Raw genomic sequence first — 16,691 nt, forward strand, 5'->3', positions numbered from 1 at the left:
CGTGACTGCAGCCAGAGTCCATTTGCAGCTCCCTGAATAAGCCTCGCTCTCTCCCAAGACATGTGCACTTACATCCTCCCATTCATCATGACCATCCAGCATAGACATTGCCTCCAAATGGCTCTCCACGATGCCCAGGGAAGGTTTTGTACCCCTCGGATGTGCTGCTTGATGCCCTGGGGCCTCCTGGTGGAGCACCTACCACAGTGGGATGACTGTTGCTGTTTCTGGTCTGTCCTGTGTCCTGGACATCCAGCACAGTACTGGACACACAGTAGTTGCTCAATGCACGTTTGCAGAATGAGCACACCATTGAGTACACACATTAGCAGACTGAGTGATGGGCTGGGGCTCAGCACACCTGTGTTCTCATCCCAGCTCCCTACGGACTCACTCCACAACCTCAGACTGTTCCTTCACTTCCTTGGGTTTCCTCCCACCCGTTATAAAGCAGTGACAGCGCCTGCTCTCCCTTTAGCTAAGGACCAGAGGGAAACTCAAATTAGCCTGGGGCCACAAAAACACTTTGAAAAAATTCCTTTCTTGCTTTTCATGCTCGCTCATCATTTCATACCTACGTGTGTGTGTGTGTGTGTGTGTGTGTGTATTTTTTTCTACCTTTCAAGTTTTTCTTTCTTTAATAATAAAAAACTGTGTAATCTGGCTTTTCTCTCAGCCTCCTCCCACTGGCTAGCAGGAAAATTAGCTAAACATCCAATCCGGTTTAAAGCTTAGTCTAATCTGATAATTTAAGTACCCCCTTGAGATGATGTTTTTGCTCCCTAGAATAAAAATGTGCAGCTTCTTAGATAGACTCCTTCCCTGCTTTTCTCCCCAGGCCAGCATGGGGGCTGGGAAGAGCACATGGCTCATACACAGGCATGGCGCGGGGGCGTGTGGGGGTTCCCTTGACCCCAGACAGCAGTAACTTGGCATCAGCTGCTCCCCATGACAACTGAGGCCATTACAGGAAGATGCCCCTGCCCTGGCCACCTCTTCTGTGCCATTCATATTTCCTCACTCCAGGGGAGGCAGCAGAGCATCATTCTGAGAACTGGCCAGAGCCAGACCTCCTGGGTTCACTGCTGAGTGACGTTGAGCAAGTTCCTTAACTTCTCTGACCTCAGCTTCCTTATCTGTATACATGGAGTAGGTAGGAATACCTGTCTTACGGAACCGGTATAAGAATCAAACACACTAGCATACAGAAAACACCTAGAAGAGTACGCATTGCATACTGTGTGACTGCTATGATGATGATGGTGGTGATTTTCTTCCCTTCTTCCCTTTCCCTCTGAAACTTCCTAAGTTTCAAGGAAAGGAAGGTCAGTGTGTGGCCGCTCTGTTTAAACACTAGACAGAGCCAGCAGGAGCTCAGTCCCGTGGCAGGAAGAACAAGGGTTTGCCTCGAACATCATGGTGTCCTCCTGTCCTTGAACCTCACAGCAAAGTGAAAAGCAGCAGTACCCACTGAGCACTGGCCCTGAGCCAGGCACTGCCCTCTGCACCCCACACTGCCCACCTCTTAAGCCTCACCCCGACTTGAGGTGGATCCACTCTCCCCATTGTACAGGTTCAAAAGCTGAAACCAGAACAACTGAGTCCCTTACCCAAGGCCACACAGCTAGGGAGCCGGGAAGGCAGGATTCAAATGCAAGCCTCCTGATGGCAGAGTAAACAGTCCTAACCGCTGAGCTTGCCTGCTTCCCTTAAGGTGGCTCACCAGCCCCAGTCTGCACAGGAGCCCCGAAGGGGCGTCTAACTGCTTCTGGCATCCTCGCCCTAGGGTTGCCGTCCACATCCGTGTCCTGACCTCACTGACTATCATCCTGGCCATCTTCATGGTGATAACCGCACTGGTAGAAGTGGACACCTCCTCCTGGACCCATGGCTTTTTTGCTGTCACCATTGTCTGCATGGTGATCCTCAGCAGTGCCTCCACCATCTTCAGCAGCAGCATCTACGGCATGACCGGCTCCTTCCCTATGAGGAACTCCCAGGCGCTGATATCAGGTGAGAGCAGGATCCAAGTAGCTGACCAGGTTCATCCACCCAGGAGTCATGGGAGTTGTGTCTCGATCATCTAGTGTTGCATAACAAGCTACCCCAAAAGTTACTGGCTTAGAGCAACAACAGCCATTTCTACTGCTTACAAACTTGCAGCTTGGACAGGAGTTTGCGGGGATAGCGCTTCTCTTCTCCCCATGGCATCAGCCAGCATCACTCGATGGGGGGCAGGAAGGTCCAGTTCTGGGGGGTGTGCTCTCCTGGCTGGGGTGTTGGTGGCTGCTGGCTGGAAGCTTAGCCAGGGCTGGGCTGGGGCTTCCATTTCTCTCTATGTGGACCTCAAATGGCAGCAGCTTGGACTTCCTCATGGCGTGGCATCTGGGTTGCAAAAGCTGGCATTTCAGGAGATCCAGGCAGAAGCTTTATTTCTGATTTAGCAACAGAAGCCACGTAAGGTCAGTTCCACCATGGCCATAAGCTCACCCAGACTCAAGACAGATGGACACACGTCAGTGGGAGAGTATGAAAGTCTCCCACTGTGACTGTGAGAAGGTAGGCAGGAGGGGAGACAGAGTTGCAGGTATTTTTGGATAACATGGTCGGCCTACAAAATGCAAATCCTGAAACCAGCCTTCCTCCCTTTCCTTCCCTCCTTCTCCTATTCTTCTTCTATTTTTCCTTTCCCTTATGTTTTCTCCCCTTCTTGTCTCCTTTCCTTCCCTCTATCTGTCTTTTCTTCCTTTCCGATTTTATAGAGGACCTGCTATGTCCTGGGGATGCAAAGATGATCAAGTGCCGGTCCCCTCAGAGCTGGCAGCCCTGTGAATAAACTCCTCGTCCCCTCCCCAACAAGCTTTGGCATCCTGTGGGTGTGCCCATGCGGGACGTGGGCCAACCCCTCTAGCTGATGTTTGATGCTGATATTGATAAGCCTCTTCTGGAGTCCTTGGCAGTTTTGTTCTCTAAGCTGGAAACGTACATGTCTCTCACCGAGGTGACCCAGCCAGGTAAAAAGGAGCTGGGTCAGGAAGCATTGGTGCTTTGCCAGGAGGCCACTGTCCCTGTGAGCAAGACTGGAGGCCCTGCTGCTCTGTCTACCCCTCCACATGCCCCTGCTGTGCAGAGGCGAGCTCTATACATTTGCCCACTGACAGCAAGGAGCCTGCACTGTGCCCCTCAGTTAATAACACCAGGAAGCATGTGGCCAGGATGACAGTCCTTTGACAAGGGTATGTCCTTCCCCACTCGAGCCGGTGCCAGACGTCACTGGTGGATTTCCATCTTTCATCCTGAGCTTCTAAATCCTTCTCAGCGCAGCACTTGAGGCAGTTCCTCTCTGCAGATCAGAGTCTAGATGTGAGCTTCCGTCTGTTTGCCATTTCTGAGATCGGATTAGGCTTCTGGCTACATCCTGGGAAACACTTGGGCCTAAGATGAAATAAAAATGGACTTGTTGCTAAGTTTCCTGGATGCAGGCAGCACACGCCAGCAGTGCTTTCAAAAGGGCTTTTCTGGACTGAAGGCAGTGGCCACTGGACATGGGATTTAATCCCTTGTGTCACTGTAGTCTCAGAAGGAGGTTCATATATCCTCTTAGCTCCTCCCATCCTTGCCAGCAGCCTCTCCAGGATCCAGTGACCAAACTCACCATTTACATTGGCAAGCAGTCGTCAGGTTCATCTGGCCACCTGTGATCTTCTAGGGATGGGAGTCTCCTGTGGATTTTTCAGAAAGTCTATTGAGAAAAGTGGGGAAGTTTAGTACTTCTACGCCAGTATTAATGACCCTGAGTCTACACCATGGTCACCACTGTATGGGGCCCTGGTGGCACCCCACGCCCTGGAAAATCGAAGTGTCTCAGTCTCCCAGAGGCCGCAAGACCACCTCGCCAGCCCCACTTGCTTTTTTTCCAGCACAGCCCGTCTGTGAATTCCGCACATGTTGGCATCTGAGGAACAATTCATTTGTTCTGCGCTGGTGTTTTTTTAAACCCCTCATTTGCATGTATTTCCATAACTGATGAGATAAAAGTAGAAAGTCATGAAGGATGAGTTCCTGGAGGCCTGGTTTGTTGTTGATGATAATATTGTAAATTCTCTACAAGTTGGAAAGAGAGAGAGGAAAATCAGTAGGCAGTGATGTTAAGATCTCTTCCTTGGGGCGGCTGGGGAGTGTCTTACTGAGTTTAACCCCAGTTCTTACAAAACGTCTAGGTGGGGATTACAGCTTCTCAGAAATGGGCACCCTCTTGGCAAAGAGTTTACCCGTTGTTGCTGCTTTGATGTGGGAAGGACAGAAATAGCCAAGCACCTAACTGGGAATCAGAAAGGATTTGTTTGGTATTTGGCACATCCCTGCGCCAGGCAGGCCTCTGAGTGCTTCGCTTGTAATAATCCTTTTAATCTGCATCACAGCCCTACGAGGTGGGTATTATTAACACCCCCATTGTATAGAGGAGGATACAGAGGCACAGGGAGGTTGAGGACTTGCTCATGGTCACAAACTAGAAGTAGAAGAGCCAGGTTTGGACTCGGAAGTTTGGATTCTAAAGTCTGCGTTCCTAATTATGATGCTAATCTTTATACCTTTGCCCTCCCTCAAATACCACTCAGGCTAATAGAACTTATGGTGGGGAGGCTGGGGAAAGGATTCTCCATCAGGCCAAGAACTATTCCCTTAGAGCCACGGAGGCCACAGGCAGAGCATGGGGAGCAGTGATGGCGCGCCATGGTGGATGGGGCCTGGCTGTCCCTCTTCTTCTCTGCTTCATGCAACAGTGAGCAGAAAACTGGTGCTGCGTAAAAGCTGCCCGATGGAGACAGAGCTGGCCCTGCCCACATGGACCCACATGACCCTGCCCCAGTCGGCCTTCTTCCCGCCTCTTCAGGAGTGGCCATTCTGATGCTCCAAAGTAGGCAGATTCATCCTGCCAGTCCAGCCACTCACCCCCAGGCCTTCCCACATTGATGATACCCTGGCCTTGTAGTCAGTGCTTTTCCACCTATCGTCCTGTTTCCACCTCACCACAGTTACCTGTGATGAATAGGACAGGGATTAGCCCCATTTTCCAGGCCAATAGACACAGGTAGGGAAGAAAGTAAGTGACCTGCCCACACTGGTGCCAGCATTCCCAAGCAGTGCTGCACACGGGCCTTCTGACCCGTGGCCCGCACAGGAAGACGACCGTGGCTGTGAGGGTTCAAGGAAAAGAAAGGCACATCTACTGCCTCCCAGAAGCAACGGTGCCGTCAAGGCAAGGAAGGGAACAGCATTTGTTTTTGTTTCCCGTGTGCCAGGCCCTTTCTGAACATCATCTGTCAGTCCTCAAAGCAACCACACAGGGCGGGTGTTGTTATTTCCATTCTACAGGCAAGCACACTATAAAGTCAGAGAAGCACGTTGGCCCCAGGCTTTCAGCTAGCAAGTCACAGAGTCAAGGGTGACACACCTGTCCGTCTGACTCCTGGGCATCCCAGTAGGTCTTGGGGCCACCTCTGTTAGGTAGCAGTGAAAGGTGTGGCGGCCACAGGTCTCATGGGTAATATGAACATTCCATGTGGTGGGTGGTTGCATGCTTGTGTGTGCATAGGTGTATGTGTGTGACTGTGTGTGTGTAGGTGTTGTATTTGTTACACATGCATTCACATGTGTATGGTGCTGTAGCCACCTTGGGATACACAGTAGGTTCTGTGAGCTCATGGGTGGGTGATGGTGGGGTTTATAGCCAGTGAGGACACCCCTAGAAAGGGTGGTCTCTGAGCAGCAGGGTACCCTATATGAGGACAGTCCCTGAGCCTCCTTCCCAGTTTGGTTGGTGGGTGGTTTGGGCTGGGGTGAGAGAAGAGGAAATCTAGAGGTCTCTGGCACTTCCTGCCCCTAAATCTAAAATTTCAGCCCCCACTAGAAGGGCAATAGAGAGAGACAGAGGTCGAGGGTTGGAGGTGAAACAGGAAAGGCAGCAGACTGGTGCTGGAGGCCATGTGCCACTTCAGGCAGCAGCCGCTCTCAAGTCCAGCATAGAGAGGGGAAAACTACCCCCTTGGAAACTCAGGAAATGCAGGACAGGCTTGGCGGCTGGGCCCTCCCTGTCTCCTGGGCTTCAGGACACTGAGAGAGCTTTGGCATTTTTCACACTGAGGAATTTTATTTTGGTCTGTGAAACCCATGCAGGGAGGGACCCGCGGACACTCCTCCTCCTTGCCCACCCCTCACCATCTCTGCGTGTCCTCTGTTCTCTGCAGGAGGAGCCATGGGTGGGACAATCAGCGCCGTGGCCTCTCTGGTGGACCTGGCTGCATCCAGCGACGTGAGGGACAGCGCCCTGGCCTTCTTCCTGACGGCCACTGTCTTCCTCGTGCTCTGCCTTGGACTCTACCTGCTGCTCTCCAGGCTAGAGTACTCCAGGTGAAGGCGCCGCTCACTGCCCGGGCCTCCTTCCCATGGGTGCAGTTGTAGCCGTGCTGCTTTTTCTCAGCAGATTCTATGCTGGCCTCTTGGTCTAGGTGCTGTGGTTCAAAACAGTGGCTCAACAAATTGGCTTGGCTGGTGGACATGAGAGCCTGGCTCCTTGCCACGCCCAAGCAGCTGGCTCCTCAAGCTTAATCACCGTGAATAATATTCCCATTGGTGAACACAGCCCCTTCCTATAGCGCTGTGTTCCCACCAGCTTGATGTGTCCTACCTCATTCCATGTTCACACTTCTATCCAGGTGCTGTGGAGCACATCTGTAGTCCCAGCACTTTGGGAGGCCAAGGCAGTAGATCTCTCGAGCCCAGGAGTTCAAGACCCATTCTGGGCAACACAGAAGCAATGGTGCAGCCATGGCACAGGCTGGCTGTATTAATGCGGCTCAAACAGAGGGACTTGGTGTAGGGGGTGTGTGTGTAAGCAGTAAGTTGGTTCTGGTTTCAGCCTTGTTTCTGCCTCCCTGTATGATCTTGAGCCAGGCACCCCCCTTTCTGGGCCTGCTTCCTCCTCTGTAAAATGGAGGTTTCACCCAGCCAAGTAGTTTTGAAGCCCCAGTCAGTCCTCCCACCCTAAGACCAGCAGATAACATGCATGTGGGTGAGACGCTGTCTCTACAAAGAATAAAAAATTAGCTGGGCATGGCGGCATGTGCCTAGAATCCCAGCTACTCAGGAGTCTGAACTGGGAGGATTGCTCGAGTTCAGGAGTTGGAGGCTGCAGTGAGCTGATTGCACTACTGCAATTCCAGCCTCAGTGACAGCAAGACCCTGTCTCTCTAAAATAAATAAATAAATAAAAACTAACACTCCCCTGTTCCTCTTAGAGTACAGTACTATTATTTATTATTCCCATGCACAGATTAGAAAACCAGAGTTCAGAGAGACTTAATTGTTGTTGTTTTAGTAGATAGGGTCTCGCTCTGCAGGCCAGGCTGGAGTGCAATGATGTGATCATGGCCTGCTGCAGCCTTGACCTCCTGGGCTCAAGCTATCCTTCCACCTCAGCCTCCCAAATAGCTGGGGCTCCAGGTGTGTGCCACCACACCCAGCTAATTTTTTTATACGTTTTTGTAGAGACAGAGTCTCACTGTGTTGTCCAGGCTGGTCTCGAACTCCTGCGCTCAAGTGATCCTCCTGCCACAGCTTCTCAAAGTGCTAGGATTACAGACGTGAGCCACCGCTCCTGGCGCAGAGGTTAAATTACTTGCCTAAATCTCAGAGCCAGTAGGTAGCAGAGCCAGGCAGGATTTTAAGATAACTCCAAACCTGTGCTTGGACGACTCGCTGCCTTTTGGGGCTTCTTTCCACCTCCACGACCTGCTTTCTTGCCTCGAGTGTCTCTCTTGCTTTCTCTCTCCAGTTCTTCCTTTTGCTTTCTTGCTGCTTTTTGTAAAAAAGCCTGCTGCTTTTTACAAAAACCATCCTTGTCTTTCTCTCGCATTTTATTCTTTTCAAAGCATTTTCCTATCCACTATCTTATTTGATGTAGGAAAGGCAGGAGTCATCCCCATTTAACAGGTGAGGAAACTGAGACCAAGAGACCGCTAAGTGATATGTCAGGTGCATGAGCCAGCAGAGCTGTGGAGGGACCTGCCCCGATGCGGCCCTGTTCCACAGGAAGCTGATTTTTGCAGTGGCCCTAAGCTGAACAGTTTACATGTACATTTTTGTTTATGATTTATGACAATCTGTGCAGTTGTGAGTATTTTCTCACTTGGGAGATGGGGAAACTGAGGCTTAGGCAAGCTCACAAGCATGCCCCAGGTCACTCACCTGGTGAGTCATAGGTGGGACTGGAGCTGTTTCCAGAGTCGCCTCCCTCCACCAGATTGTGCTACATCCCTGACTCAAGACTACAACGGCCTCTTCTCATCATTCATTCTTCCTGCCCTCATGAGGAGAGTCACTCGTTAATCCCCAGAACCCCCAGCCTTTCAGCAAAATATCGAATCCCCCTGGGCTGGGAGTGAGCCACTTTCCCCAGCTGTAGGATTCTTCACTTCAGCAGTCCTCGGGGTTCAGGAGGATAGGAGGGGGCTGAGCTGCTTGAGCTACACGGTATCCCAGGCACCGACCGACCCCTGAGCTGCCCAGTCCTCCCCACCTCTTCAGGGCCATTCTCAGAAATTGCCTAGCTGTGGCTCCAGGCTGACATACCGTCCCATGCTTCCTGTGACCTGGCTGGCTTCCCATCCCCCAGCACCCTGCACACTGCCTGGCATCGCATCGTGGTGTATTAAATTATTCTCCAGCCACTGAATGAACAGAGGAACAGGAGGGTCACCCCACTTCTCCTGCTGTTTCCTTGTCCTGTTTCTGGTGCTTTGGGTGGGTCTGTTTCCGGCAGGGTAGCCAACCTTTCTTGCTTGCCTAGAGCCAAAGGAGCTCCCAGGACAAGGGACTGTAACTATTAAAACCAGGACAGTGCTGGGCGTGGTGGCTCACGCCTGCAATCCCAGCACTTTGGGAGGCTGAGGCGGGCAGATCACAAGGTCAGGAGATCAAGACCATCCTGGCCAACATGGTGAAACCCCGTCTCTACTAAAATACAAAAAAACTAGCTGGGCGTGGTGGCGTGCACCTGTAGTCCCAACTACTAGGAGGCTGAGGCAGGGGAATTGCTTGAACCTGGGAGGTGGAGGTTGCAGTGAGCCGAGATTGCGCCACTGCACTCCAGCCTGGCAACAGAGTGAGACTCCGTCTCAAAAAGTAATAATAATAAATAAAATAAAACCAAGACAGTTTCAGGCAAACCAGGATGGTTGGTCACCCTAGTTTCTAGTCTCATTTAGGCAGGCCAGAGTCCCTTCCAGCTGAGCATGTGAGATAGAGAACACCCAGGACCATGCTATCCTGTAAATACTTCAATTTCAGGACCATGCTATCCTGTAGACACTTCAATTTTCTTTTTTTGAGACAGAGTCTCACTGTGTCACCCAGGCTGGAGTGCAGTGGTGCAATCACAACTCACTGCAGCCTTGACCTCCTGGGCTCAAGTGATTCTCCCACCTTGGGAGAGTAGCTGGGACAACAGGCATGGGTCACCATGCCCAGCTAATTTTTTGTATTTTTTATAGAGACAGAGGTTCACCATGTTGGCCAGGTTGGCCTTGAACTCCTGACCTCAAGTGATCCACCCACCTCAGCCTCCCAAAGTGCTGGGATTGATTACAGACACAAGCCACCGTGCCTGGACAGAAACCTCTGTTTCTTTGCTGCGACCAGAGGAACTTGGTGGGGAATTTCCTGAGAGCAGACTTAAAGTCAAGGACCTGACAAGGCTGAATAGAGGGGAAGTGAGAATATTCCTTTCCCTAGATAGTGATTGTGAAACCACACAGGGCTCTTGGCTGAAGCACCCTGTTCACAGTCACTCAAGAGCGATTCTGGGGAGGGGCCTCCCACATACTCACTCACCCACATGTGTGTTATCTGCTGGTCCTTAGGGTGGGAGGACTGACTGGGGCTTCAGAACTTTTTGGCTGTGTGAAACCTCCATTTTACCAAGGACGGTTTAGGTAGTTAGTATAAGGCATTTATATGTATCAGTTACATATATTGTATTTGGGCATTACACTGTTACAGAAAGCTTTACAAAACTAGGGTCAGGATTTGTGCGCTCGTAGACACCTCTCTAAGGTTGGGGCTCATGGAGAGAGCTGTGATCCCAGCTCTGCTCGGACTAAATCTTCCTGAAAAGGCAAGCCCACCCGCCCTGCATTTGGGAGGGTGAGGTGAGGCAGCAACATTTGGAAGAACTTAGGAGGAAGAGCTGTGACCAGAGGAACTTGATGGGGAATTTCCTGAGAACAGACTTAAGGCAAGGACCTGACAAGGCTGAATAGAGGGGAAGTAGGAACATTCCTTTCCTTAGATAGCGATGGTGAAACCAGACAGAACTTGACTGAAGCACCCCATTCACTGTCACTCAAGAGTGCTTCTGGGTAGGGGCCTCCCACACACCCACTCATCCACATGCATGTTATCTGCTGGTCTTAGGGTGGGAGGACTGACTGGGGCTTCAGAACTATTTGGCTGTGTGAAACCTCCATGTTACAGAGGAGGAAGCAGGCCCAGAAAGGGGTGTGCCTGGCCCAAGATCTCACAGGGAGGCAGAGACAAGGCTGAAACCAGAACCAAGTTACTGCTTACACACACCCCCCTACACCAAGTCCCTCTGAGCCACATTAATACAGCCAGCCTGTGTCTCCTGGTTTTCAGATATCTAGCGCTCAGAGAGGTTGAGTGGCTCAGGCAAGATAGTCACATAGCAAGACAGAGTGATCTAAGCTTTCTCGCTGGTCAGAGTAGAAGTCAGAAAGACAGATGATATTCAGCGTTGAAGATAAGGAAGACACTTCTGTGGGCTGCTTCTCAGTTCCTTCAACAGTTATGTGTTGAAGGGCTGCTCTGTGCCTGAAGATTTTAGCTAGAAAAGTCAAATGTAGTCTTTGCCCCAGGAACTTGTCTTCTTTTTCTTTTTTTCTTTTTTCTTTTCTTTCTTTCTTTCTTTCTTTATTTATTTTTGAGATAGAGTCTTGCTCTGTCACCCAGGCTGGAGTGTAGTGGTGCAATCTCAGCTCACTGCAACATCCACCTCCCGGGTTCAAGCGATTCTTCTGTCTCAGCCTCCTGAGTTGCTGGCACCATGCCCAGCTAATTTTTGTATTTTTAGTAGAGCTGGGGTTTCACCATTTGTTTAGGCTGGTCTCAAACTCCTGACCTCAGGTGATCCACCCACCTTGGCCTCCCAAAGTGCTGGGATTACAGGTGTGACAGGAACCTGTCTTCTACTGAAGGAGACACATGATAAACCAATGCAATTACTATAGATTGCAGTCAGTTCTTTTGAGGGAACTAAACAGGTACTCTGGGAGAGATGAACAGGGCAGGTTACTTCTGTTAGGGTGGGTGAATGGTGCTGAGCAGAGATAAACTGGTGGTATGTTTGGAGAGCAGTTTATCAGTAGCAATCAAAACTTTAAAGGTGTAAACCTTGTAATCCAGCCATTTCCTCTTCTAGAAATCTGCGCTACCAAAATACTAGTATACATGTGCAAGGATTTATGTGTAGGGATATTCATTGGAACATTGTCTGTAGTAATGAAAAGTTGAGGCAACCTAAATGTCCATCAGTAGGGGAGCAGTTAACTGTACATCCATCCAGTGACCCATTATGGAGTAACATGAGGGAGACATAGGCCACGTGTTCCTGTGTAAAAGGATGGCCACGAGATACTGTTCTTTAGGCAATTTCATGTATTCATTTATGTTTAATAGTTATGCATGATTTAGGTAGTTAGTATAAGGCATTTATATGTATTATTGACATATATTGTATTTAGGCATTACACTGTTACAGAAAGCTTTCCTATATGTATGGCTTGACCCCACTCTTGCTTAAGAAATGTAACTGTGAGTGTTGTTTGTATGTGCATGGAACAATATGTACCAGATTGGTTTTGATATTTTGTTTTGTTGAGACAGGGTCTCACTCTGCCATCCAGGCTGGAGTGTGGTAGTGTGATCATAAGTCACTATAACCTTGGACAACTGAGCTCAAGCAATCCTCCTGCCTCAGCCTCCCCAGTAGCTGGGACTATGTGCATATACCACCACCACACCTGGCTAATTTCTATTATTTTTAAATTATTATTATCATTTTTGTAGAGACAGGGTTTCACTTGGTTGCCCAGGCTGATCTCGAACTCCTGGGCTCAAGCAATCCTCCCTCTGTCTCCCAAAGTACTGGGATTATAGGCATAAGCCACCATGCCCAGCCTAGACTGTTAACAGTCACTACCACTAAGGAGTGAGATCAGAAGTGGGAGGAAGTCAGAGTTCTCTTTCTATTAATACTATATCATTTATTTTCTGTATTATTTGGGTTTGTTGTATCAGGCATGTGTTCCTTTTATCATGTTAGAAATTTGCATTTTTAATACTATTTTACCTCTACTCTCCTAAAACATAACAAAAACCAGTGAGCCAGTTCGGGGCCCAGACTCACTGTGTGGTGGTCAATGCTGGTTTCCTCTGTCCCTGCTCATGGCACGGCCACTGTGCTGGCAGGCAGGCCAGGGACAGTGCAGGCCTTCCTCTGGCCACCTTGCAATCTCATCCATCATCTCAGGGGATGCGGGGGCTGTGGGCATGTGGGGCTCGGGCTTTCCATGCTGGGCCGGAAGGTTCTGTTCTGACCGCCCACCCCTGGCAGTGCTGATTCAGATCCCAAGTGACCTGCTTGACAGTGGCCCTGCCTCATCCCTGCAGATACTACATGAGGCCTGTTCTTGCGGCCCACGTGTTTTCAGGTGAAGAGGAGCTGCCTCAGGACTTCCCCAGTCCCCCTTTGGTGGCCTCCAGATCCAGTGACTCCCACACGCCTCCCCTCCGCCCCATCCTGAAGAAGACGGCCAGCCTGGGCTTCTGTGTCACCTACGTCTTCTTCATCAGCAGCCTCATCTACCCTGCCGTCTGCACCAACATCGAGTCCCTCCACAAGGGCTCAGGCTCACTGTGGACCACCAAGTTCTTCGTCCCCCTCACTACCTTCCTCCTGTACAACTTTGCCGACCTGTGTGGCCGGCAGCTCACAGCCTGGATCCAGGTGCCAGGGCCCAACAGCATGGTGCTCCCGGGGCTCGTGCTCCTCCGGACCTGCCTCATTCCCCTCTTCGTGCTCTGTAACTACCAGCCCCGCATCCACCTGAAGACTGTGCTCTTCCAGTCTGATGTGTACCCTGCACTCCTCAACTCCCTACTGGGGCTCAGCAACGGCTACCTCAGCACCCTGGCCCTCCTCTATGGGCCTAAGATTGTGCCCAGGGAGCTGGCCGAGGCCACAGGGGTGGTGATGTCCTTCTACATGTGCTTGGGCTTAACGCTGGGCTCGGCTTGCTCTACCCTTTTGGTGCACCTCATCTAGAAGGGAGGACACAGGACATTGGTGCTTCAGAGCCTCTGAAGATGGGGAGAGAATGCAGGAGGGCTGGGGGCCGTGGAGGAAAGGCCTGGGACAGAGAGCAGAGCACATGCGGGCCTCATCTCTCCTGAGATGCCAGTGAGCCATGTTCATGCCCATTCCTTGCAAGGCAGATATTCCAGACACATTAGCAGAGCACTCCTGAGACATCTGGGGAGTAAATAGTACAAAGCAGGAGTACTCCCTTCATAACTGATGGTGAACATTCCACCTTCTTTCTAGCCCTTCAAAGGTGCTGCCAGTGTTCGCCCTAGAGTTGTTACAAAGCCAGTGCCGAAACCCAGCCACGGGCTCTTTGCATCCTCCCAGCTGTGCTCATTCCAGCTGACAGCAAGATGCAAGCACATTCTCAGCTCTCCTTACCCTGAAGGAGTCTCCCTGGAACGGAAGTTCCCCTGGCATGGCCAGTCCTCAGGCCCAAGACTCAAGTGTGCACAGATCCCTGTGTTCTGTGGGTGAAGGACTGCCCCCTCAACCAGACTGGAAAGCCCAGAAAGATGGGCCTCCCATGAATGCTTCATTCCAGAGGGACCAGAGGGCCTCCCTGTGCAAGGGACCAAGCATATCTGGCCTGGGATTTCAAAGAAGGATCCTTATGGCCTGGTGGTCTATGGCCTGGGTCAAGATGAGGGTTTTTTATTGTTCATGTTTACAACATGTCAAAGCCATTGGTTCAAGGGCATAATAAATACTTGAGTTTTCAATGTAAGCCTCATTAATGTCTCTGTTAGTCAGAGTCTTAACAGGCAATGGCATGCTCAGATTAGGCAATTTGCAGATTTTTAAAACATTTATTATTTTATTATTAAGATCTCGCTCTGTCACCAGGCTGGAGTGCAGTGACTCGATCATAGTTCACTCCTGGGCTCCTTGAACTCCTGGGCTCAAGCGATCTTCCAGCCTCAGCCTCCTGAGTAGCTGGGACTACAGTGCACACCACTATGCCTGGCTAATTTTTGTATTTTTTAAATTTTTTATAGAGATGGGGTCTTGCTTTGTTGCCCAGGCTGGTCTCGAATTCCTGAGCTCAAGCAATCCTCTCACCTCAGTCTCCAAAGTGCTGGGATTACAGGTGTGAGCCACTGCACCCAGCCTAATTTGAGAATATTTTAAGAGCAGGTGTAGGAACCCCAGGAAGTTGTGCATTCTATCTAAAAACTAGTAACAGTGAGGCCATTCCAGCCCAGGCCTGATGAGGGGAGGGGAGGAGTCCTAGAACCTAGAGAGTGACTTTGTCTGGGGATGGGGTGGGACGCACCCGGCCTGCTGTAAGCCCACAGGAGGGAGCTGAAGGAATAAATTCCCTCCATTCTTTCCCCGATCTCCATGCCCCTGTGGACCCAAGCCCAGCCAGCAGCAGGCGGAGAGCCTGGAGAGTGGCCTGAAGGGACAGGGAGGTGCCTGGCCCGTGGTCTCATGCATTGTAGGATCAGCTAGCACCTTGGCTTTCATAGGTTTATTTTTTGTGAACATCACTGGAACTCTGAAGCTTTGATCAGCAGAATTAGGTGTTGCTTTGTCGTGGTTTGTTGCAGACGATTGTGTATGTTGAAGCTGCTCTTTCAAAAGACAATCCCCAGGTTCCGTTGCTCTATCTGAGGAGGCTGTGGTCCCTCACACTGACGATCCCCTGACATGACGAGGAATTTATATTTTTTTAGGTGCCTAGAAGGCACCTAAAAAAAGGCACCTGTTTCTTCCTCGGAGAAACAGCAGGGCTCAGGAATCAGAGAGAGAAAGGAACCAGATCAGACCAGGACCTCTCTCTCAAAGGTCCTGCAGAAAGAACAGAGCTTGCCCCCAAGACGTGGCAACCGCTAGAGTCGTGAACGAGCCCTCTGCTTCTCTGCAGAAGCGCGCTGGCTCGGTGGTGCCCTGCAGAGGCTGATTAAACTGAGAAGCAGTCAGTAATCCACCCGGGGGCAGCAGTTTATGTTCCCCATGTCTCAGTCTAGTACACACTCCCTCTCCTTGACTGGAGATTAAAGAGGACACCCTTGAACAGGTTTCTGAAACTCGAAAAAAGAAAAGAAAAAATTCTCCCCTCCCTTTGCGGGAGGCTGAAATCTCCTCCTTGGTTTCTTCATTGACTTTAGTGCTGTGGATGATTTGGGTGTCGGTCTAGCTGGTGACTCAACTCAACCATAAGTGTTTTAGAAATGGGCAGCATGGGTCGGGCGCGGTGGCTCACACCTGTAATCCCAGCACTTTTGAAGGCTGAGGCAGCCAGATCACTTGAGGTCAAGAGTTTGAGACCAGCCTGGCCAACATGTTGAAATCCCATCTTCACTACAAACACAGAAATTAGCTGGGCATGGTGGCGGGCACCTGTAATCCCAGCTATTCTGGAGGCTGAGTCAGGAGAATCACTTGAACCCGGGAGGCAGAGGTTGCAGTGAGCTGAGACCACACCGTTGCACTCCAGCCTGGGCAAAAAGAGCAAGATTCCGTCTTGAGAAAAAGAAATGGGCAGCATGCCTGCCTTAAAGTAAACCAGCAGTCTCGAGCTTGGTGATGGGGACCACCTTGGAGTGATCACCTGGGAGCTATTGGGGAAGGAGTAATGGGGGTCTCTCATGCTCTGTTGTAGGGGAATTGCTTTCAAAGAAGTGGAGGAGGCATCTCTGCTAGAGTGATGATTTGCAGTTAGCGTGGAGCAGAGGGAGGCGAAGGCCAGCCATGGTGATGGTAAGGCATGGAGGTGATAGACTAAGTTGCATCCACTTTGCCAGGGGAGGAGAGGCTGCTCTGCTGGGAGGGGCTGGCGGTTTGGCTGTTGGGGATAATCCAGGCTTTCACTGATTCTGCTTGGTTACTCAGCTTAGGGGGCATTTCACAGAGGGTCTTTCCCTCCCAGGGAGGGAGGAAGGAAAATAAAAATGCATCTCCAGGTAGAAGGGTAGATGGGAGAGTTCAGGCATGCTTGTTCCCCCTCCACTGTGAGAAGCAGCTCCTGAACTTCAGATTCTCTGGGTCTCAAGTCTCATGTGACCCTAGCAGGCTTGTGAACCAGCTCATATGTTTGGAGGAGTGAATAAAACTCACCAAAGAGGAGAGGAACTTTCAATGAGGGAGGTAGATGGGGTTCCCTGAGAAGTTGTCTTTGCCTAAGGGTTCTCTGACTTAATTCCAAGTGGCAGTTTTTAGGAAGCTATACACATGTACATTTTCTTTTTTCTTTGGAGATGGAGTCTCGCTCTGTCGCCTAGGCTGGAATGCAGTGGCGCGATCT

General features: G+C 50.7%; 1 protein-coding gene across 1 annotated transcript in view; it reads left to right on the plus strand.

The window, feature by feature from the left end:
- The window catches only part of SLC29A3 (solute carrier family 29 member 3), a 45,545-nt gene extending 31,382 nt beyond the window's left edge, over positions 1–14,163 (plus strand). The window contains exons 4-6 of the mRNA XM_064374247.1: positions 1,787–2,013; positions 6,249–6,411; positions 12,748–14,163. Coding sequence (XP_064230317.1) covers positions 1,787–2,013; positions 6,249–6,411; positions 12,748–13,402 — 1,045 coding nt within the window. The 3' untranslated portion in view covers positions 13,403–14,163. The remainder of the gene's footprint in view (positions 1–1,786; positions 2,014–6,248; positions 6,412–12,747) is intronic.
- The last annotated feature ends 2,528 nt before the right edge of the window (positions 14,164–16,691 follow it).

Source organism: Aotus nancymaae, unplaced genomic scaffold, assembly GCF_030222135.1.
Source record: "Aotus nancymaae isolate 86718 unplaced genomic scaffold, 86718_ANA_hifiasm-v0.15.2.pri h1tg000010l, whole genome shotgun sequence".
In the NCBI taxonomy this organism is placed as follows: Eukaryota; Metazoa; Chordata; class Mammalia; order Primates; family Aotidae; genus Aotus; species Aotus nancymaae.